The sequence below is a fragment of the Equus przewalskii genome, chromosome X (assembly GCF_037783145.1).
Source record: "Equus przewalskii isolate Varuska chromosome X, EquPr2, whole genome shotgun sequence".
NCBI classification, from domain to species: Eukaryota; Metazoa; Chordata; class Mammalia; order Perissodactyla; family Equidae; genus Equus; species Equus przewalskii.
Window position 1 is genome coordinate 108,902,895 of NC_091863.1, and position 24,731 is coordinate 108,927,625.

At 40.0% G+C, this 24,731-nt stretch overlaps 1 protein-coding gene across 28 annotated transcripts in view; it reads left to right on the top strand.

The window, feature by feature from the left end:
• Positions 1-24,731, top strand: part of LOC103541166 (integrator complex subunit 6-like) — a 53,770-nt gene that overhangs the window by 15,571 nt on the left and 13,468 nt on the right. For 17 of the 28 annotated variants that reach the window (XR_011535997.1, XM_070604811.1, XM_070604802.1 and 14 more), the window contains 7 exons: positions 7,780-7,929; positions 8,749-8,838; positions 9,076-9,259; positions 9,519-9,647; positions 11,895-12,058; positions 14,251-14,403; positions 17,634-17,766. Coding sequence is in view for 25 of the 28 variants with exons in the window: in XM_070604811.1 (XP_070460912.1) it covers positions 7,780-7,929; positions 8,749-8,838; positions 9,076-9,259; positions 9,519-9,647; positions 11,895-12,058; positions 14,251-14,403; positions 17,634-17,766 (1,003 nt within the window). In the remaining 3 variants the exon portion in view is untranslated. Of the gene's footprint in view, positions 1-6,403; positions 6,470-7,779; positions 7,930-8,748; positions 8,839-9,075; positions 9,260-9,518; positions 9,648-11,894; positions 12,059-14,250; positions 14,404-17,633; positions 17,767-24,731 lie in introns of those variants that run through there. The other 11 variants (XM_070604819.1, XM_070604822.1, XM_070604812.1 and 8 more) reach the window with 5 other exon arrangements.

The following is a 24,731-nucleotide window of genomic DNA, read 5'->3' on the forward strand; positions in this document are numbered from 1 at the left end:
CAAGGAATCCAAGAAAACTGGATATTCTTTTTTTTTTTTTTTTTTTTTGAGGAGGATTAGCCCTGAGCTAACTGCTGCCAATCCTCCTCTTTTTGCTGAGGAAAACTGGCCCTGAGCTAACATCCATGCCCATCTTCCTCTACTTTACATATGGGACGCCTACCACAGCATGCCTTGCCAAGCGGTGCCCTGTCCACACCCGGGATCCGAACCAGCAAACCCCGGGCCGCCGAAGGGGAGCGTGTGCACTTAACCGCTGTGCCACCGGGCCGGCCCCTGGATATTCTTAAAGCAAGTAATTTCATAAGAAAAAACTGTATTAGTACTCGTAAAGCACAGATAATAGAATTCCTCCTTTGAACCTAGAAGTGTATCAGTACCTTGAGTCAAGTGAGAAAATCACAAAAAGAGCAGAATCACACCAAATTGCTAGAGTATTAAGGGAAAAAAATTGCACCAGATAGGGTCAGAAAATATAATGCAAGAAGAGTTTTAAAAGGAGATACAAGAAGCAAGACAACTCCATTCTTTTCATGGTAGAGCGTCCTCCTAATGTGTACTTCACAATTTTGACGACTTCCTTTATAGGTGTACTAGCTATAAACAGTTTAAAAAGACATTTGAACAATCCAAGGTGATTCAGCTGTCACAGTGTTCTGTTTACCTAAGAGGGCAAGTAAACCTTGTCTTATATCTGTCAGAATTGGAGTCCATTTTAGTTGTGAGAAGAAAATTCTTGAAGCTGAACAGTTTTCACTTGCACAAATATTCCGTGTAAGGCTAAAGGGCAAAGGCCAAAGGGACAGTCGTTTGTTTCTTCAGGAGACGGAGTTGATTGGAAGAGCAGGGCTTCTTATTTTTCATGTCGTTCTGTCCCACCGGTCTGTTTAGCAACACAAGAACAGTTTGGGATGACAAAGATGGTAGAACGTGAAATTGGAGACGAAAGTCTGTGTGGGTTGAAAACTGCTGTTGCAATTGATTTATTCAAATTGTCTGGGTTGTTGCAGAGCAAGTTTCCCCTAAACTTGTGGAGAGCAGATGGAAAAAGGAAAATAGTTTATCTTTCAACAAGAGAAATGATGGCCCTGCTAAATTTAGACTCTTTGGCTTTAACTTGCAACATCTGGGAAAATACTCAAATCTGTTAATCATCTAGTTTGTAACCACCTAGAAGAAGAACCCAAGGTCCAGGATAGCCCTCTACATGGTATTAGTAAGAGCAAATATTAGTGATTCCATTTCCTTTAATAAAAGATTAAAAGTCTTGTCAAGGAGAGGGAAGCAACATATATTGTCTCTGGATTCCAGCGAGGCTTTTTATTCTCGTGAAGGGCTTGCTAACAGGCTAGGAAGCCCTGGACTAGGAAGAACTGAACTGCTGTTGGGGGAGTGTCCGAATGGGCTTCCGGGTGCAGGTGCCCAAATCGGGTCAGTACAGTGGCTCAGCACCAAGGCAGAGGGACATAGCGTGGGGTGCCCTTCCAGTCAGAGGTTCTGTCATTGCTGTGTGAGAGAGCCTGGCTTGTGGCAATCTGTAATATGGAAGGATTATTTTGCTCTTTGAAAAGATTCACTGCCATTCCCTTTCAAGAGCTATCACCCTAGAGAATTTTAGTGATTTGTTGATTGACAAATATCCGATTTTCATAGTTTTTAAGGGGTACTTCTCTTGTGGAAAGTTAGATGCAGCTGCCCTAAATATGTCTTTTGGTTACCTTGGATGGGGATAGGAATAGCATGTTCATTAAATTTACACGTTATACAAATCTAACAAGGTCATTTGTATTTTGGGAAAAGATCACAGAGGCAGAGCAGACGTTTGCAGAAAGGGCTCCAGCGCCACTCCCACATGCCCTTCAAGGACGGTTGATCTGCTTTTATCTCTTTTACTTGTTTTTCCTTCCTGGCAAGATTTCAATGGAGAAAAGGGTTCTTCGATTTTAAAAAATAAAAATAAATAAAAATCAACGAATCAGAGAGATGGTCTGGCCACAACGGGCTGAAGTCCAGGAAGGACAAGTATGAGGATGCTGAGATTTAGGGGAGCCACTGAGGGACACCCCCATCTTTCCCTTCTCCATTGAAACCAATGGAGAAATAAGACACAGGAGCCAGCCGGAGTTCTACATAACAGCTTTATTCCTGATAAAAGCTAGACTGGAGCTTGTAGCCTAGATGTGTGTTCACAAAAAGCTTCCAAACAGTTCACACGTTGACAGACCTCCCCTATAGGTGTTGGGCCAGAGTCTACCCCTTAAGCACCATATGTCAAAGAACATACCAGAAAATTAGAAAGAGCTTCAGCAACAGGCCTAGAGGGAGCATGCCAGTTTCTTGTTGCCAAACCCACTAGTCAGATAAAAAGATGCGAATAAGTGTGCAGAGGGTAGTAGAAAATATTTCTTTTAGGCTTTGCCCTTCTGAGGAAGGAGGTCCAAATTCTCTCCTTTCTGTGGTGATTTGAGTGGGGAGTAAATGGCTAGTGGCTAGTCAGTAGAGCTGGGACAAGAACCCAAGTCGTCGATAGACTGAAAGGCCCATACTTTTTCTGTTGGTATTCAAAGACGTTTCCAGTTGACTATACAAATTGAAACCAGACCTGAATGAACATATTTATTAAGACATGAGGTGTTTTCCTTCTGTAAATCAGAGTTATATAAAGGATTGGTACGAGGTATGGAATTACAGGATATGAAAATTGGAAGGGACCTTTGAGTTGGTTTTTCAGCATTTTCATTGCTTAGATGAGGAAACAGCCCCAGTAAGGGGACCACAACTTACTCGAGACCACTTGCTTTGCTACTTAGTTACAGCCAGGGATAGACCAGGCTCTTCCAAGTCCTAATTCAATGTTCCCCTCACTCAACTGCTTTGCAGTTAGACATCAGGGAAAGTAGGCTTAAATTAAATGAAATGGGGGCATTCCATTCAGCTTATGAACTTTTCAGCTAATATAGCAAGACGTGTCTCTGAGATGAATATGTGGAATAGGCAGAAGAATCTCTCGCAGAGTGGTTTAAATTGGTGGGCTCTAAAACCAAGCTACCTGGGTTCAAATCCTGGCTGTGTCATTTACTAGTTGTTTGACCCGGGCAAGTTGCTTATCCTCTCTGAGCCTCAGTGTGCTCATCTGTAAAATGGAAGTAATAATAGCACCTACTTCATGGGATGGTCATGAGGCTCAGGTGAGAAGGATACGTATAAAATGCTCTGCTTAGCGTAAGTGAGATCCTGACACATAGGCACTAATAAATATTACCCATGATTATTATTGATCATCATCATCATCATCATCATCATCATCATCGTTTTACTTCTGGAAGATTTTTAAAACTTGACCTGTGAAGACAATAAACTCTTAGTTTAGAATTTCACCCATTCTCGGTTACTTCTTTGTCCTAAACCTCTATTCTTCAGGTCGCCCAGGCTAGAAGTTTCGTAATCATCTTTTACTCTCTCTCCTTTAGGCCCATTGTCTGTCTGTCACCAAGTCCTGTCTTGTTTGTTTAAAACGTTTCTCGATTAACCCCTTCTTCTGCATTCCAATCCTAATTCAGGCCCTGATTTCCTCGGCCCTGGATTACTATTCAAGCACCCTAGCTTCTTTTTCCTGACAACAGTTTCTCCTTCTCTAGTCTATCCTATATGTCACTGCCAGACTGACCCCCCTGAGACAGTGCTTTGATCCTGTTTGCCCTGCCTTAGAATGGGTAATGAGTCTGTTGTCTGCCAGGCTCTCCTGCCTGACAGTCAGGTCCCTCTCCAGCATCTCTGTCCAATGGATCTATAATGCCAGCCATATGCAACATTTAACATTTGCTAGTAGCCACATTAAAAAGTAAAAAGAAACAGATGAAACTTTTAGTGATATATTTTGTTTCACTGAAAGTATCCAAAACATTATTTCAACAATGTAATCAATATAAAAATAAATGAGATTTTTTTTTTTTTGGTTCCAAGTCCTCAGAATCCCATGTGTATTTTACACTTAGACCATATCTCAAGTCACACTAGCCATGTTCCAAGTGCTCAGTAGTCACATGTGACTAAGGATTACTGTATTAGTACCACTCCAGAGTGTGGCTCGCAACCACTGTCACCCCCACAAACAAGACATACTAAGTCTTACTTCTTCCTGGTTTGTTAAAACAAAATAGGCTTGGTAATCCCAGGCCTATTTGATAGGGTTTGATCCCTTAAGCAAATGTGAAGTGTGCCAGTGCTTTGTAAGCTGTCGAGCTCCATTAGAACGTATGAGGGGGCCAGCCCCGTGGCCAAGTGGTTAGGTTCGCGCTCCGTTTAGGTGGCGCAGGGTTTTGCCGGTTCGGATCCTGGGCATGGACATGGCACCGCTCGTCAGGCCACGTTGAGGTGGCGTCCCACATGCCACAGCTAGAAGGACCCACAACTGAAAATACACAACCGTGTACCAGGGGGCTTTCGGGAGAAAAAGGAAAAATAAAATCTTAAAATAAAAAGAACGTATGGGAGTTGTTACCAGGAGTAAAGATTGTCCTGAGACAAGAGTAGGATATCTTTGGAGTAATTTGAAAGAAAAGGCTGTATTAAAAATGCAAATGGGCTGTCCTGAATTCATTTATGAAAAAATCAACTCCAGGCAACGAATGAAGAATGTAATTATCTTTTTGGAAGAAAGTTGTCGTAAGAATAAGTTTCTCTAAATATTGCAATTAATCTGTAGGCCTTTTTTTCTCTTCAGCATTCTGAGGAATGGATTTAGGGCCATTTAGCTCCTCTCTTGAAGGAGCTAGACTGCGCCCAGGCAGGTTATTGCTTTGGGTCGTCATTGTAGTCCATATACTTTGTAGTGCTGAGGTAGGAGTAGCATTCACATTTCTCGTCTCATCCAATTTATTGCAAAGAATTGGAATTGACCTAAAAACAGAATGCCAGTGACTCAGGTGCAGAAACGATTTGTAAAATGCTCTCAATCCACATTAGAAAGGAAATTTTAAAGAGCAATTATTCTGACAGATAGATTAGTAAGACTACTGCCAATCAGGACACATTATTTCCAATATTGATGAATTCTAGGGAGTTTGCTGAAGTGGTACCCAAGTCTTGTCCCAGCCCTTTACCAAATCAAGTAGTCCACTAATTTTTCTTTAGTCATGGCTTGAACTATCCTGTGGCTCTCAGGAGTTCAACGTTTGCTGTAGATGGAACTCTTAAGTTTATAGCTTAGAAGTAAGATTGCTAAATGAACTAGCTCTGAAAAAAAAAGTCAACTTTGTAAAGTGGCTTCCGGGTGAAGGACCCATTCATAGGTTTGCCCAGGCCAGAATCGTCAGCCCAATGTGTGACCCTTTCTCCCTCACCCATCCCTCTCATTAGCTGCTAAATCCTTGACTCCACCCCTGAAATACTTCTTTAATCTGCAGCCTCCTCTCCATCCCCACTGCCCTTGCTGAGGCTTGCATCACTTGTCTCATAAGCTGGTGCAGCAGTCTCCAAACCAGTTTCCCTGCCTCAAGCTTCAGCCTCCCCTCCACCCCACAATTTATTCTCCGACTCCCAGCAGCATGATCTTGCTAAAGTACAGATCTGATCATGCCACTCCCCTAATTAAAAACCTCAAGTTATTCTCAGGGCCAACAGATAAAATTCAAAATACTGACCATAATGTACGAGGCACTTTACAGTCAGAGCCCAACTTATCAGCCTTGCCTCCTGCCGTGTACCCAGAGCAATGATAATCAAATTACTTGCGGTTCCCCCGGAAGCCTATCCTTTTATGAACTCTCTGTTCTCTTCCCTTGGCCTGCCTCCTCCACTCCTCACATCAGAGTTGGGGAGCCCCATGGTCTTCTCTTCCTGCCGTTAGTGTTCCTCAATTGCCCCGTCTTCTGTAAGAAGCCTTCCCTGACTCTCTGGTCATTTGTTTTTTTCAGTGTCCATAACTGCATTCCTTAGTCCTTTGTGGCAGGACCTCCTCAAGGGCTCGTTTCTCTCTATGTCGCTCGAATGGAGCATTCTGCCCAACATCCATAGTTGGTCCATAAAAGTTTGTTGAATAAAGAATTGACGCTATCCCTCCCAAGTGTACACCTTTCTCTTCTACCCCAAAGAAGAAAGCTAATTTTTGATTTCAGTGTGATTTGTAATCACCTGCTGATATTTCTAGGTGTTTGGTGAGAACAATTTAAATTACAATCCTTCCTTTTAACTAAAGTTTAGTTTGTCTAGTCTAGGTAAGATTTTCCTTGGACCACAAAGAATTATTCTCATGCCCTACTTTCTCCAAGTACTAAAAGTCGTGTATATACAATCTGACCACAGGAACACATGGAAAGATTTTACCTTTAGATACTTTGACCTATAGGATATGTCAGGAATTTTTTTTTAAAAAAAAAAACTAAGCACATCTTTAATTTCACAGAGTCCCAGACTGTTGGACTGGAATGGATCTTAACCAGGACCACCTTCACCTTGTATGGTTATGCAGGTTGTGTACTGTTCAAACTTAGGGCACGCCGTTCTCATGGATTACAATGTGAATGACTCTCCTCCAGGCTTGTATCATGCACAGCCTTATACAGTATCTCTCTTTATCGAATCATTTTCAGATAATGAAATTTAGGTCCTAAGAGCCAACAGGTTTGCTCAAGATATTTCACGGTGGGGCGCAGGCAATGATCTGCCCCTTTTCAGCCTCTCAGTCATTCTGATGCAGACTGCTTCAGGAGACTATGAAACTAGAAAAGATAATTTTTAGTTGTATGGATAATAGACAATACGCCTTCAGCTAAACGTGAAGTGTAAATCATGTAGTTGATCTCTGTATTATTTGCTCTTGCTTCCCACCTCCAGCTTACTGGCCCGGCTAGCATGACTTCAGCATTCAGTGTATCACACTGCTGCCCTCAGGGCTACCAAGACTCAAGTGGTTGTCCCACGGAGTCGCCAAGCTCTGCTGTCTGCTCTCTCCCGTGCTGGCCTACTCCATGACCTGCTGTTATCTGCCGTCTTCTTCTTTTGGCTTCTCTTCTTGGCAACTTGTGCTGCTTTGTTTTTAGAGCCATCACTGAATAGTCAACGTGATCCTTTCCTTCTAGTCTACAAACCATTCAATCACAGCATGTGGGCTGTTGACCTTGAGTTTTTGGCTCTTTGCTGCTGATCACAGCTGCTGGGGGTGCCTAGGGGATGCTGCTTCTTTGCCAAAACTTTCTGGTTTCTTTTCCTTCTCCCTTGTTCTAGATTTGGGGCTTTCTGAATGCTTGACGATGCCAGAAGGGTTGTCTCCAAATAGTTGTGGCTCTATTCCTGTAATTCCCCCTTTGCTCTTGTTTAAAGTGAAAATGTTGTTTGGAAAGAAGAATCTTGGTTAGAAAAGTTCATGTAGATTAGACACTCAATATCTAATTGTCTCTATAAAGACAATGCATTTAAATAATTACTCCTTCCTCTCCCACTTACTCCAGCTCATCATCCGTATCAAACTCAGGTAAATATTGAGGTGTTTTCGTAGATTTGATTGAGTCTGAATAGAAAACTGGACTTCTTGAGCCAAAACCCTCTGACCATAACGGATGATTGCATTGTTTGTATCTTTGCTCTTGATCAGTAATGCTGATCTTTCTGCAACTGATTGCTTGCTTTAGTTCCACTTGATCAGTCAAGGTATAGAATAGAATTAGATTAAGGAGCTATTAATTTGTTAGAGGTTTGATACTTGCTGTTTAGTGGTTGTTTGTACTTTATATATTGTTCATTGTATAATCGGGAATTTCTTTGTAAATGTTTGGTTTTCAGGCTGGTTGGAAGGAAAATCACGCAACATTCATGAGTGAACTAAAAAATCTTCAGGCTTCTGGACTGACTACTCTTGGTCAGGCTCTAAGATCCTCATTTGATTTATTAAATCTCAATAGATTAATATCTGGAATAGACAATTATGGACAGGTAAAAAAATTTTTGAGTGAGTACAGCTAATTTCTTTTGGTGACTTGGGGTAAGAATTTAAATTTGGGCATGGTTACCAAGTTTTCTGCTACTTTTCATAACTTCCAAAAGGAGGTCCATATATCTTTTAAACACATACTTTAAAACAGTCCCTCTTTTGGGGGGGCTTGTATGTGGCTTGATCATAAAATAGTTAAAATTGCCTACTGATCAGATCGTCAGATATCTGAGAATGGGATGAATGCATTGCAGAGAAATATTGGAACAAGACAATTGAACAGAAACTTTGTGTCCTTAACTCCCTTGTCCCTCCCAATTCAATGAAAAAGCTCTAGAATAAGAGGAAGGCAGAATAGCATTTGCTGCTGCTACTGTTGTCCTTTCCTACTGTAAAAACTCTGCTCACAGTAACTAGAGTCACTCTCCAGGTTGCAGAGCATACGTCACTAATGTCCCCCCCCCCCCACCCCATGGCAGGATTGTGACTCAGGTGAATGGATTGAGGGGTGTGGATGATGCTGCCATTACAACCTCTTTAATATCTTTTGTGGTTACTTGGAAAGCAGAGGGAGAGGGGTATTCAGATGTTATAGTTTGGGTAGTTCCTGAATTATAAAAATTCTTCAGTTTATTCTGAATGTTACCTTTTCAGGGATTGTTATTTTGATACCTACCCACTTCAGTCCCTAATCTTTTCCTTCTCATTTATCCAGGCAAATTTTATCACACATTTGAGAGATCACTGGCAAGACAAATGTAAAAGTGTAAATACAATTTTATTACTTTGCATGGCTCTAATACTTTTTAAATGTATTTTAGGGGAGAAATCCATTTTTTTTAGAACCATCTATTTTAATTACCATCACAGATGGAAACAAGTTAACAAGTACTGCTGGTATTCAAGAAGAGGTGAGATTTCATTTTTTTAACTTTCGTTTAAATGGCAGAGAACATGCAGCTATTTCTGTGGGAGGCATAAATTTCCAGTTACGAATAAATTTGATCAAACCTTCCATCTTGGTAATCCTTGAAAGATTGCTTCATTTTCTTGAGTACATGAAAGAAAAGTGAACCCTTTAACTCTTTAACTTTCTTCAGTTTGGTACGGGTTGTTATGATGAAACTTTTCGAATTTTGCCTCATCAGCTTCATCTGCCTTTGAATTCTCCTCTGCCTGGAAGTGAACTAACCAAAGAACCTTTTCGTTGGGATCAAAGGTTATTTGCCCTGGTGTTGCGTTTGCCTGGATTGGCTTCTACTGAACCAGAGCAGCTAGGGAGCGTACCCACTGACGAATCTGCCATCACACAGATGTGTGAAGTCACAGGAGGTACTGGCAATATTTAATATTTCTAAAAGAAGAATTCAGGGCAGCAGAGTATAGTTTTTCTTAAATGCCATATCCAGTCTTCACATATTTTTCTTCGGAATCTTTTAACTCTGCTGCTTAAGCTCACCATTAGTGTGATATTTCCTGCCAATGTAGTTATGATTATTTCACGTTGCATTTTAGGATTTCAAATGCTTGTATTGTTAAATAGTATTTTATTTGTTCAGACGTGTCCTATTTGTTGTTCCTTCTGCTATAGGTCGCTCCTACTGTGTTAGAACACAAAGAATGTTGAATCAATGTTTAGAATCTCTAGTTCAAAAAGTTCAGAGTGGTGTAGTTATTAACTTTGAAAAAACAGGACCAGATCCACTTCCTATCGGAGAAGGTACAGTAGATAACTTTTTCTACCCTAAAGTGTTATAAAGGACAATGGTCTGAGATTGGGAAGATGTTAAACTAATCATAATAGACACAGTCTTCACTATCTACATTCATTCAAGCCGTTACAAGATCCACTCAAACTACCATTCATTCATTGCCTATGTATCGGTGTCAGGTAGCCAGATTCTGGTGACTTTAATTCAGTGTCAAATCTTCCTGAGAAAATTCTTCCTTTACCCCACCCGTTTCACATTACCTAGTCCGAGTCTTGGGATGACACTGAATTATTCACCTCTCTGTTCACGAAATATCTGGAGATTCACTACAGAGTGCCGCTTAACTCGTAAGCTGGGTTTGATCTTGTGAGCGCCAAATGTGCCAAGCTGTCTTTATGAGACCTGTGTTTGTTAGCACACATCAGCAAGAGACTGAATGTTTACCCAGGAACTGTTACTATTCTATAAGATCCTACTCCAGTATTTTCCTGGCCACTTTTGAACTGCAGAACCTTTTCTCTTCAGATGAGATTTTAAAGAAAGTTCAACGTCTCAAAATAGATGAAAGCCGAGCTACTTTTGTCTAGGGGAAGGGACTTCTCCCTCGAATCATACCTGCATGGCAAGGCTTACTCCGAGCACTGTTAGGCTGTTGCTTCTCCTCATTCCTGCCAGTTCACACACATACATACATGTGTGACCTAGACTCCATCATTACCATGGTGCTTGTCTGGTCTGATCCACGCATTTTAATTGCCGGGGCCACTGCCAGTGGTAGCTGCCTGGAGAAGCAAAGGGAACAAATGCACAGGGGCTAAAAGACACACATTTTTGCCTAAAGCAGTGGGTCCTGTGCTTCCTGACCTTTTTACTCTTTAGTTCCCAGAATCCTTTGAGAAGCTGTTGGAAAAATAGAGAGCCCTCTCCCTAGTAAAATAGACATAGACCACACACACACAATTTTTATTTAATTTCAGGAGTTTCTTGGACTCCAGTTTAAGAACACCACCATAGAAGGCTGAAGCTTCACAGTTTAAGTTAATTAAATTCATCATAAAGGAAGGACATGTTATACTATGAACGATTGACTGCTCCATCCATAATTTTGTATTCATTAATGTGAACTGGGACCTTTCATACTGAAAACCTATTGGACTTGATGTCATGTAAATAACTCAGGTTTTCTTTCTAGCTCCACTTCCCCTTTGTCCAGAGCTCTTTGAGATTCTGATGAAAGCTAAGAACTCTCTCCTCAGAGAAATGCGCATCCCCAGAATTGTGAGCTCAACTTCAAGGGGGTCTCTTGGTCCCTTGAAGCCGTTACATGTCCTTCCTAGAGCTCCATGGAGCCCAGTAAATCTCCTGGTCTAAAGTAATTACTTGTTTAAAGTAATGCCTAAATAAGTAAATCAAACGACCTGTCATTTAAGAAAAATGAGATTCAAATCATTAAAACATCTTTTACAAATGTAATTTAGACTAATGAATCGTTGCACTAAAGGTTGTGTAACTCTGCCTTGCCCTGTTTTGGAGGCAAATGAAATATTCTAGTTTAAATAATTAAAATGCATTCAGGATACATTATTCAGCATTATACCATGCCCAGTTTCCATGGAATTTGAAGGGTGGATGGGGAAACTATAATGAATTAGTCCTCAATAAACTAGATGCATTTGCTTTGTGTTCTGTCCCCCAACTATATACACAGATTGTATTGTCAGCATTCCTTCTATCTTTGAGGGAATTTGGATAGTTTTTATTTTGCCTTTGTGGTCATTGAGCCTCACTGTTTTATAGTTAAGAATACTTTTTTCATCTAATTGGGAATAGAAAGAAAATCAATGGAATTTATGACCTGTTTTGTCAGATTCCAAAAATGTAAAACTATACCAGGGAATGAACGATTTCATTTGCCTAATTTGGAAAAATAACTGTAGTGGTTTGCTGTGTTCAATTTATGTGTCCAAATCTCAGAAAATATAACACTAATTTTGCAGTAGTTTTCCATATAACTGCACATTTTGGTTGTAGTGAGGGAAGAGAGGGGTGGGATTTTGGGTTACTCATGGAGTAGATGAAAGAGTTGCCGCAGAGAACATTCAGAAATTTTAGTAGCATTGCTTTTTTCCTTCCATTTTTCATGAATCACTGTTTTGGTTTGGTTTTATACTTTGCTTTGAGCTGAAAAATTTGCACAAGAGGATCAGCTGTAAAAAGAAATTCATGCCTCCGTCTGTCTTTTGTTTCATTTTTAGATGGATTTATGGATTCATCTAGGACAAGCAGTTCATTTGCCGCTCAACCATGGCATAGTTGTCATAAGCTCATTTATGTACGACCTAACTCTAAAACTGGTGTACCTGTTGGACATTGGCCAATTCCAGAATCTTTTTGGCCAGATCAGAATTTACCTTCACTAGTAAGTGTCATAAAACAAAAAGGTAAACATCATCCTGGATTTTCAATTTGCTGATTGCAGTGAACCTTGTAAAATAGATTTGAGGCTTCTAGGCTATACCTTCTGTCTCTTGCTGGGAATCTAGATTGTACCTAAAAGCAAGAGAGGACTTCCTTTCTTTTCTGGCATTCTTTCTTCCAGTTGCCTTTGCCACTTGAACTGCCCTCTTTGGATGTTAAAGCATTGTTATTTTTGATGCTGTTGCAATCTATGACTTGGTTTTTGTTTCAGAGCAGCTGACTTGATTTACATAGTAAACACAATGTCTAAAAAGTGCTGACATTGATTTTCATGTACATCCTCAGGAAATTAGAACTTAGGTGGCACCTTGTATATGTTCTGGAAACATATTCAAAACAGAGATCGTTCTACTTCCTTTTCGGGAGTCATTAGACACCTAGTGGAACTTTGTGGACCCACTTTTCATCTTTTTGTATCAGTGGACTTGTGTTCCTTGGCAATGCACCTTTCAATCATGGGTAATTAAAGCAATATTTAAAAAATGATCTCTAAGCAAGGACTTGTCTCTTTGTTTACTGCATTTGGTAGAAGAGGTTTTGCTGTTGTAGTTGCTCCTAGGACCAGATGAATTGACATTTTGCGGGGGGAGGGGTGGTGTCTAGTAAAAAGGGAAACCATGTGAAACCCACTCTCACTTTCATCTTCCTCCCTCCCCACAGCCAATAGAAAAAGGCCAGAGTAATCCTTCTTGTGCGGGGCGTGGAGGCACAGAAAGGTCACTACTCCTCCAGTTTAGTGCCTTTCTGGTTCAGCTAATCTATATTCTGTCTGTTTTAGAAATTTCTGACATGAACCGTGTTTTCTCCTGGATTACTGTTTTTAGGCTTTTGCATTTTTTCAGGAGTAGCCCTGAAAGGCCTGAATGTCCAGCTGAAGAGCCATTCTGGCCCCTGCTATGGGGGAGACTGAATTTCCTCCTCCTTCCCTCTGGGCTCCAAGGTGGCACGCTTGCTGAATCTCAGTGCCCAGTTGCCCTCAGCCCCTTCAGCCCCCAGAGGGAATGTTTTAGTTCCGAGTTTACTTCATCATTGCTAGTGATGGGGCTTCGCTCATGTCTTCATCACTTTTTTATAGGTTTAACGCTAATGAGCCAGAAATATTTCTGAAGCTTAATTAAAATTAAAATCAGGAAAAGCTGCAATAAAAGACATTCCAAGTGACTCACACATAGCTCATGTTCCCATTCCTCCAGCTTTAAAAGCACATTTGAGGACTATTTTTCTCAGCTTCTAAAACATCGTGTAGGTTTGTAAATTATGAAAGCAAATGAGCATGTTTTTCCCTATTATACAGGGAACGGAGATGTTTTGTCATATTCATATCAGCCTTAGGGAGCTCTCCTCGAGAAAAGGTGGAGCCACGTCTCCCCCTTGTCCCTGAGACTTGTCCCATCTCCTTATCTCACCATATTACCCTTGCTGCCACCATTTCTCTCTGGCGCTCTCCATTCCCACAACCTAAACCTGTTAGTAAAATGGCTGCTCCATCAATCTGCTCTGGTACCGCAGGCACACAGGCCTTTGCAGCCCAGCCAAAAGCATCCCCAGCTCTAGCTGTTCAAGGCAAGCATGTGGGTGTGAGAAATGCTGTGAAAATTCAACTGGAAAAAAAACGAAAGTAGGCCCTGGAGCTGTGATTGGCTCATTTTCGCTCTCTCTTGCCCTTTCCATGCCTTTACAACTTTTTATCTTGCTTGTTAGTGGCTCTAGCTCTGTCATGACCTCATTGGAAAGCTTCACGGATTTCTTCTTCCCTAGCAGTGTCCGGACTATCTGTAACCTCATGGTACAAAGGGGAAAAGAGCAGGTAATGCTTGGAGGTTGCAAAGTGGATCTGAAATTCAGAGTTCATCCTGCGGATCATAACCACTTCTTAAACATATTCAAAGCAGTTTTACTTTTCACTTCACTGAAATTGTAGTTATGAGTGTTAGAATTTACCTTTCCTCTTCCCAGTGCCGAGTAGATGGCAGAGATAAAGAACTTGAGTGCCCTTGCCCCATGGAAGCCATTGGTGGTGCCTAGAGATCAGAAGCCTTCTTTCTCAAAACACTAGTCTGTATCTCAGTGATGGTTTAACAGGAATGAGAGCTCACTTGATAACAGACCATGTTTTCCCTTCTTGTTTTTTAGCCTCCACGAACATCTCATCCTATTGTGAGGTTCTCCTGTGTAGATTGTGAGCCAATGGTAATAGACAAACTTCCCTTTGACAAATATGAACTTGAACCTTCACCCTTAACTCAGTACATCCTGGAACGAAAGTCTCCACATACCTGCTGGCAGGTACTTATCCTTACCTGGTAACCAAATGTCTGTAACCACTCTGGGATCTGGGAATTGTTTTAAGAAGTTTCAAAGCTTAATCTGGGAATAACTAGGCTGAGTCTGTTAATAATGTTTCTCACAAATGCTATTAAATAAGCAATGGGGCCAAGCAAATCATTTCAGACTGATATGAATCCTTAGCCTCCTGTGCAATGCCGTTTAAGTCAGTGGAATCTGATGAAACCTGTGTATCTGAGGGTTTGGAGGACTCCTCTGAAGGCTGTCCAGGGACCCCAGCTTAAGAACCCCTAACCTAAAGGATGTAACTCTATTCAGCTATGGCTCTGCAACTGAAGCAAGGTTCTCAGCCCGTAGTGTGAACTTGACAGATTAGAAGTACAAGAGATTTTCGACAAAAAAACATAATCCCTAAAAGTACTTTGTGTCTTCGTGTAATGTGATCCAACCCTTCTTCTTGTAGTACAAACCACATTTGGGTGTGGAGTGGGGATTTTACTTGGATGAGGCAAATGCACACACGCTGGCTGTTCCAAGTGTTAGACTTCAGCCAGAGGGCTTGCTGATTTGTTAGCAGACTCACCTTTGGATTTCAGTTTGTAAAAATCCAGACATGGCAGTCACAGCATTTTTATTTGGATATAATAAGGAAGTCCTATACGTTAAGGATGTTTGTTCTATTTCTAAACCATAGCGCCATATAGCAATCAATAGTGGTTAGGTTCTATTTACACAAGGAACGCTTTCAGACTGCCATCTGTTTCATCCCCAAATGTGAGACTGTTGCTACTAGTTGTCTTTAAGCTCCTTGAATTCTCCTACGATGCTAAAACTGGGTAGGAAAAAAGGAACAGACTTAAGGCAAGGATGTAAAAGTGAAAGAAATAGAACAGTCTCAGAAATAGAATATCAAACGAAAGAAGGCAGACATAAAAGATCACATACTGTATGATTCTACTTTATATACATTCAAAAAGAGGTAAAAATGACTGACTTTGTTAGAAGTCAGGCTAGTGGCTTCTCTCGGGTGTGTAGAGTAGTGACCGGAAAAGGACATGAGGGAGTCTCTGGTCATGTTCTCTTTCTTGATTTGGGTGCTGACGATACATGCGCTCTCACTTTGTGAACAGTCGTTGAGCTATACACTTATAATTCATGCACTTCTTTGAATGTATATTTATATTTTAATAAAATACACCAAAATGTACTAGAAATGTAGAGATATGGATCATAGAATGCTAACTTAAAATCAAGATAGGAGGATTGAATTTATGGGTTGAAAAAAATTTGCAATAAAAGCAAATAAAATTACAAATTATGCTTTTCCCTTAAAATAAACCATCTTTTCTATATGGCACATTCCTTGTAAATCTTCTCCAAAGAAACTTAAGAAATTCTGTCTTTGCTCCCTGCACCATCCCTCAGACGTGCCATATGGCTTCCTCCTCTACCTTATGTTACTTTGGTTTAGAGTAGTTTTAATACGATAAATTAGTGGGAGTGAAAAAGAATAAGATGAGTCAGGAGCCAGGAAATTTGGCAAAATCATAATGGAGACTGGATTCTAACCCTAGCTTGGCCACCAATTATGTGGTCTTGGACCAGACGCTTAACTTTCTCTAGACAAGATGGGCTCTAATGATCCCTTGGAACCCCCAAATTCTGTACAAGGGGCTTATGGGAAGGAAGGAAGAGAAGGAGGGAAGAAAGAGTGAAAAGGAGTGAGAGAGGAACAAAAACCCAGTGCGTTTCCTTTCATGGGAATCATAGGTCTGACTCTTGATGGCTGTTATGTGTTTTTTTTTATCCTTTTTGACGGTTTTTTCCCCTCTTTTATTATATACACTTAGGAAATAGCGGGAAATCCAAAGTGTTTTATTTCAGTTTTCTGTTTCTATGAAGGTTCAAATTAAGACATCAGATCTAGTAGATGAGTCATGTTTTAGCACAACTCATTGTTCTGTGGAGTCATAAATTACGTAGAAAAGATTTATCTTTAGCTATAACTGAATATAGCAAGAATTTAGTGACCTGCTAGATGATACTGCTGGTACCAAGAATTAGCATGGTAGATGGATTCTGTTTCCCTCAGGGTTTGACTTTTGTCTTAAATGATCCTGCTTAAGGACTTTGGAAAAGGCAAAGGTCTAGGTCCGTAGAAGTATGTACTGATGCCCTGATTTGGACCAAGGAGTGAACACGGAACAGAGAGAAAACATGGTAGCTAGAGGACTCCAGCACAGCATATCAAGTGTATGAGACCTGACAAGATAATAGATATCAAATCAGGAATATCAATTCCAATAAGATTAATTAAAACATTAATCGTTTTTTTTTTTAAGGTTTTCCTTTTTTCCTTTTTCTCCCCAAAGCCCCCCGGTACATAGTCGTATATTCTTCGTTGTGGGTCCTTCCAGTTGTGGCATGTGGGATGCCGCGTCAGCGTGGCTCGATGAGCGGTGCCATGTCCACGCCCAGAATTCGAACCAATGAAACCCTGTGCCGCCTGCAGCGGAGCGCGCGAACTTAACCACTCGGCCACGGGGCCAGCCCCCTAAAACATTAATCTTTATTGAATGTTTGCTCTTCCAGCATAATTTACAAGAGAAAATGCCTTCCAAATTGAACCAAAGCATCTCCTTGCTGTCTCAAAATAATTAGCACCAGTGCCTGCCTTATCATAGGTTACTTAATAAATATTTATTGGGTGAAAAATGAATAAATGGGGAGGGGAATGGGGCATCAAAGGGAAGTACCCCAAGACTTAATAGTAGCGCGCAGGAGGAGTGTCAGCATGGTCTTTTAGATGGGCTGTGTTTTCGTGGGACCATGTTCCGTTTTCCTAAAAGTCCCCGCTCTGGTCACTACTTGTTCTTTTGAGAAGTCAGTTTGTTTTGATGACTGGTATCGCTTAGCCGTATGTCAGCCTTCTTTTCCACATGCTAACCAAGTAAATATTTGGGCGTTGTTGATGTTGCCTGTGGTCTCTGAATGGTTATTGCATAATACAGTTTCATTTCTGAATAGAATTTATAAAAGAATTGCAATCCGAACGTTCTTATTTAGTATGACGTATTTTGACGTACCCATAGGTTAAAAACACTCTTCCCATTTTTAAATTACATGCAGTTAAATTGCACCATAGATATATCACTGCATAATGTTGCTGCGAGTTTGGCTTTACATACAACCCTTATTGTCGTAACTGCATTTCTTCATGTTCTTCTCAGGTATTTGTTACTAGCAGTGGAAAATACAATGAACTCGGATATCCATTTGGCTATTTAAAAGCCAGTACCACTTTGACTTGTGTCAACCTCTTTGTGATGCCCTACAACTACCCAGTTTTACTCCCTCTTTTAGGTAAGTAAAGCATGTGCCATTTAATCATCTTTAATCATCATTTAATCAAGAAAAATGAAAAATAGATAGCGGACTAATTTTAAATGTAGTCAAAGAGTAATTGATATCAGGATGTATGAAAGCCTAAAAAGGATAGAATTTGCATACTGTTCTCTGTTTTGTTCATTTCCCTCTTGTTATTTTTATGTCAAACAGAAGAGACAACCTCTGGTGTGTGGTCTTATGCTGTTCTTTATGTTGCAGGCTCCGATGCTGTCACCCAGTTTTAAGTGCACTTGGCTTTTTCATAGACTGGTTGAGGCCAAAAAATACCATTAATTGGGATTAAAGCTCCAAGAATCTGGTGGCTTTCTTCAGAATATATGGCTTCTGTCGGGCTATGGGCTTGCATTTATTTTTCCACAAAAGAATATTCAATCCTCTTAGGGGCCAGCCCCGTGGCCGAGTGGTTAAGTTCACGTGCTCCGCTTCATTGGCCCAGGGTTTTGCCGGTTCGGATCCTGGGCGCGGACATGGCACCGCTCATCAGGCCATGCTGAGGCGTCGTCCCACATGCCACAACTAGAAGGACCCACAACTAAAATATACAACTATGTACTGGGGAGCTTTGGAGAGGAAAAGCAGAGGAAAAAAAAGAAGATTGGCAACATTTGTTATCTCAGGTGCCAATCTTTAAAAAAAATGCTCTTGAGGCATCTGTTTTAGGCAGAGTAGCAAGTTAGGAAATAGGTACAAGAGTAAACTCTGTGATAACTGGAGTTGTGGAAGCTGTGGTTTCCATGGCAAAGTTCTAAAAGGAGCAACTCCAGAAGCTGTTACTCAGATATCACTGAAAATGTGTGTGGAGACTTTTTCTCATTTAAAGAGCCACATCTGTTTAGAGAAATACAGTACCACGTGCTATCCTTCTAGTTGTAAAGTTGTGGACAGTTTTATTTGGTGGGATTTTTTTTTTTTTTTGTGAAAAGGATCAAATTTTTGCTAAGTTTTAATATAGTCCTTAAGAGCATAAGATTTTTAGTGCTGTAAATGCTATATGTATTAAATGTACTGAAAAAGAAATTCTTTTAAATGTTGCGGGTTAAGAAGGTTAAGAACGGGTCATCATAAATATGTTAGCATGATTATTTGAGATAGCCTATTTATTTTGAAGTCCAATCTAAAAATACCCTCTAAGAGGTGATTGTCACTGATATAAAATATAGGTGATGTCTTTCAGGTGAATAAGACTACCAATAAAAAAGTACTTGTATGTTGTGGATTTATTTACCACTTTTTCTTAAATATACTTTTATGACCTCAGTTTTCACAATGATAAAGTGAAGGTTTAGACTAGATACTCTTTACTTGACTGTTAGTATTCTTTTCCATGTTTTAAGTACTCTTTTTATTTTGAGATAATTGTAGAGTCAAATGCAGGTGTAAGAAATAATAAGAGAGATGACACCAAAAACACAGACAAGAGAAGCAAAAATAAACACATGGTCAAACTTAAAAAACTTTCATGGGGCTGGCCCAGTGGCGCAGTGGTTAAGTTCGCACGTTCAGCTTTAGCAGCCTGGGGTTCGCCGGTTCACATCCCGGGTGCGGACATGGCACCACTGTGTGCATGCCATGCTGTGGTAGGCGTCCCACATAAAAAGTAGAGGAAGATGGGCATGGATGTTAGCTCAGGGCCAGTCTTCCTCAGCAAAAAGAGGAGGATTGGCAGCAGATGTTAGCTCAGGGCTAATCTTCCTCGAAAAAAAAATTACAAAAAAAAAAAAACTTTCGTGCATCAAAGGACACAATCAACAGAATGAAAAGGCAACATATGGAGTGGGGACAATTTGAAAATTATATATCTGATCATTTTGGGGGGGGTCTATTTTCTGTTATTCCGATTGGGTGGTTCCTATTGTTCTAGTTTCCAGCTCACTGATTATTTCCTCTGTCCCCTCCATTCTGCTTTTGAGCCCATCCATTGAGCTGTTTATTTTGGTTATTGTCTTTTTCGGTTTTAAGATTCCCATTTGGTTCTTCTTTCTATCTTCTACTTCTTACTTTCTATTTCTTTGCCGAGCCTTTTTATTTTTTCGTTTGTTTCAAGCCTCTTTGTAATTGCTTGTTGAAACATTTTTTATGATGACTCTTTTTAAATCTTTATTGGATATTTTTAACATCTCTGTCATTTTAGTGTTGGCGTCTCTTGATTGTCTTGTTGAATTTGTTTGGAGAGCATCCTGGTTCTTGGTGTGATGGGTGATTTTCAGTTGAAACCTGTACATTTTCAGTAGTATGTTATGAGTCTCTGGATCTTATTGAAACCTTCTGTTTTAGCTGGCTTCCTCCTACACTCCTCTGGCAGAGATTGCGAGGTACCGCCTCATTAGTGCCAGGAGTGGGTAGAAGTCCAGGTTCCCCACTTGGCCTCTGTTGACACTGAAAGGGAAGGGGCTCCTTGTTACTGCTGTGTGGGGGTGGGAGTTCCGGATCCTCGCTCAAATGGTACCTCCCTGGCTGGGAGAAGTAGGAGTTTTTTGCTACTCTTCCCCACATGGTCTCCACTGACACCATGTGGGTGGAGGGCGGCCTCATCATCGCAGGGCGGTGGAAAAGTTCTATAGAACTATTATGGGCTGAATTCCAGGATCTCACCTTTGGTCTAAACTCAGCCTTCCTTCTAAATTATTATATGACAATGCCCCTTACTAGTGTATCTGGTCTCCCATTAGAAATTGAGATGTATAGCACTTTACCTGAGATGTATAAACTTGACCTTTGCTGATCTTGCAAGTCCTAGAGGTCAGATGTGGACCTGGCATAATGCTTAGGAGGAAGCAGTCAGTTCTTCCTTTGCCTAAGACCTTCTGTGCCTGAGTTGCCACATGCTGCCCATGCCCAGACTCCACAGTACTATGTAAGGTCAAATCCTGGCACTGTCCTGCTGGTCATCTCTTAGTCTGTATCACTCTATCCTTCAAATGCCAAGTTCCTCTTCTTTATGAAATATCTTCTGTCACCTGAGAGGCATGTATGACATTTGTCCCTGGTCCTCCTTAACCTGCTACATGGAGAATCCAACCCTGCCTAGAGCATCACCGTCCCTTTGCAAACATCCCAAATCAGAAACCCCAGAGACATCCTTGATTCTTCCTCCATCCCTAACCGCACACATCCATTTGAAGGCCATCTCATCCTTGACTCAGTTCCCACTCTGCCCTTTGGCTTCAAATATCCATTTCCAGGCTTTTCTATAACCTGTCTTTCAAGGAGCATAGGGCTTTTCACACCCTTTGAGGCTGGAGCTCCTTGTGCCTCTGAATCCCAAATTTGGGTTTTGTGTTGAGGCTCTGAAATAGACACTCTCAACATTTCCACCATTACGCCACTTTCTTGGTTGTGTGGCCTCCATAGTGGTTAAGAGTATGGACTGTAGGGCCTAGCTGCCCTGGTATGAATCGTAGCTCTGCTGTTTGCTAGCTTTGTGACCTTGGATAAGACACTTAACCTCTGTGTGCCTCAGTTATTTCATCTGTAAAGTGGGGATAATGATAGTACCTACCTCCAAGGGATTTAGATGGGATTAAATAATTGATACAGTTAGATTGCATAGAACTCACCTGGCAGATAGTAAGTGCTCGATAATGCTATGAGTGGTCTTATTAGTATTGTCATTATTCATAGCTATGTTATCTTAGTAGCTCTTAAGGACACTGCTATTCCATATTAAGGACATAATATAAAGATATAGGACAGTTTTACAGTTTTAGTGGGCAAGGCATTTAGTAAAAAGGCAAGTTAAGTCACATACACTTCACAATGTCCGGAAACATCACCATGTTACTGCATGTTACAAAAACTGCTCATAAAGGCAGCCTCTGTTTCCTCTTTATTCACTCAAGATTTCCATCAAAAATAGTTAACAAAGGTTTAATTATTTAAGTACTAGAACTTGCCTGGGATAGATAAGAGAGGCCTAACTGGATCCATAAGCATCACGTCAGTCGAGTGGTAACCAGATTATCGCAGTTGGTGAGAAGATTCTCTCTCAATTAGGAAATTATTTTTTCTATCAAGGGCCAATAACTACAGAAATTAAGGCCTTTGTAGCAACTTTTCTCTTTTTCTTTTCTTAACTATACCACAGTCAATTCGCCTATTTTTTTTAATTAACTGGAGACTTGTGTAAAAAATAAAATTCAGCTCCATATTAAGACCAGTTATAGTCAAGAGGAGGAAAAGAGAATAATAGAAAGAGGATAATTTAATGTGTGTTAATCACCAGATATCCGGTGCTTCATAGCTTACACCTTTTTTTTCATTTTATACAGTGTTTTCATGTACGTAATCTAATTCCTCAGAACAATCCTGTGTGGTAAGGCGGTTAGCATTAAACCGATTTCATAGATGAAATGGAGGCACAAAAAGGTGAAGTGGTTTCTCACAGCTCGCTCAGCTAAGTGTGTGGCTGAGCTTGGACTCAAACCCACATCTTCCTCCTCTTTGAAGCTGGCAATGGGGAGAAAGGAACTGGAAGAGAAATTATCAGTAGTTTTTGAGGTGTTGGCAGTATCATTTGACTCTCTTCTGCACTCTCATCTGTTCATCCTTCAAATGTTGATTGCTGATTATTTCTGATATCTTTACTGCACCATCCTCGAGACTCTATGTGAATGGAAATCTAATACCATGGAAATAATTTTCTGAGCTACAGAGATAGTGACTAAAGCAGTGTCACCCTAATAGCTCTCCACCCTTCATCTAGACTGTGGGAGATTTTCTTTCTTCCTCCTACCCCTGTTAAAAAAAAATCTGACAAGAAATAATTAGACTAAATTGGCTCCTGGGTGGAATCATTGCAATTGGCATTGTTAGAAATATTAAGACTGTTATTGACTCTCATTATCTAATCTATTTATATCTAAATGTCTCTCCAGTCTTGTGGTATTTAAATTTGTCAGTTTCCAAAATCTGCCTAATTCTCAACAGACTCCACATAAAGACGCAGTATAACAGAATGTTTCCCCGATTTCTTGTTCCTTTCTGTCAAAATATGAATGGTCTTTAAAGGACTTGCCTGCTACAGTGGGCCAGAAATCTCTTCAGATCCTTTTTTCCTTTGTTCTTTCTACCTTGTACCGAAAGAACAAAAGACCTACATTTTATGACTTTGTAAATTCATTTAAATTAGTTTCTGCAGGAATGAATCATTTATTATAGCCGTAAAAGGAAGAAAATATGTAGTCGCTTTCCTTAAGTACAGTAATTCAGAATTTCAAAGAATAGCCCTACTTGTAGAGAAGTTATGCATGTGACATAGGGATGGTTTTCTCCCAGGAAGTAAAGCATTTTGTTTAATAAGAGCCAATAACACCTGAAGAAATAAAATAGTGGATGAACTTACAATGTTTTTGGTATTTATAGTAAGTGTGGCAAGTTCATGTCAATGGGGCTATCAATTTTGAATTATTATATTAGAAAAATATTTTTTCTTACCCTCAGCAGAAATAAAGAGATGTTTTGGAAATTTTCATATAGCGTATATAATGCATTTAGATTATTAAAATAATTACATTTAAGTGTGAAAAGATGGAGGTATCTGCTTATTTAAGGAAAATATCTTTAGTTGTATTAATGCACATGACATTCAAGAAATGTATTTGAATTTGTGACAACATGGATGGACCTTGAGGGTATTATGCTGAGTGAAATAAGACAGAGGGAGAAAGTCAAATACCATATGATCTCACTCATAAGTAGAAGATAAAAACGACAAAAAAAAAAACACATAGCATTGGAGATTGGACTGGTGGTTACCATTGGGGAAGGGGGGTGGGGGGAGGGCAAAAGGGGTGATTAGGGTCACATGTGAGGGGATGCACTATAATTAGTGTTCGGGTGGTGAACATGATGTAATGTATCCAGAATTTGAAATATGATGTACATCCAAAACAATAAAAATTTAAAAAATAAATAAATAAAATAAAATATAAATTGAAAAAAAAATAGTACTTTACCATCTAAAAAAAAAAGAAATGTATTTGATTGGATGGAATTTTAAACTTCAACATCTCTACTTCCTTTTACTAGCGCCATCACCCAATTGTTAACCAACATTGAGAGATCCAAAGTTTGGTTCAAAATGCCTGACCATTGAACTCAAAGTAATGAATAGGGGGGAAAGACAGCTAAACAGACTATAGACTGATTAAGGAAAATCCAAAACATGATTTAGAGCTTGCCATCATTGCCCTGACGTTAGAGGCTTGGTCTTTGTTCTCATATACTTTGTAAAGTCTCTTACCGTGACTTTCAGCAAAAAGTATACACCCTCTGTTTATTTATCTATTTATTTATTTATTATTGAAATGTAACTGACCTATAACATTATTATCAGTTTCAGATGTACAACATAATGATTCAATATCTTTATATATTGCGAAATGATCACCGCAGTACATCTAGTTAACATCCATCACCACACACAGTTAAGATTTTTTTTCTTGTGATGAGAACGTTAAGATCTACTCTCTTAGCAGCCTTCAAATACACAATACAATGTTATTAACTGTAGTCCCCATGCTGTCCATTACATCCCCGGGACTTAATTATTTTGTAACTGGAAGTTTATACTATTTGACCATCTTCAAACTTTCGCCCGCCGTCCCACTCCTCTGCCTGTGGCAACCACCAGTCTGTTCTCTGTATCTATGAGTTCATTTGTTGTTGTTGTTATTGTTGTTTTAACGCCCTCTATTTAAATAAAAGAAATATTCCGTCAACCAGTGACCATCACCAGGGATTTCCCCTCAGGTGTAATTTACTACAGTAGAGTTACCATTATGTAACAAGTCAGAAGAATATTTCACACAGATCAGAGCCAGTGTTTTAGTATTATATTTTATGTAGTTCCACAGACAGAAGCGGAATATGTAACTTGAGAATTTTTATTTCATTTTCTAGAAAAATGCTATATATAATTT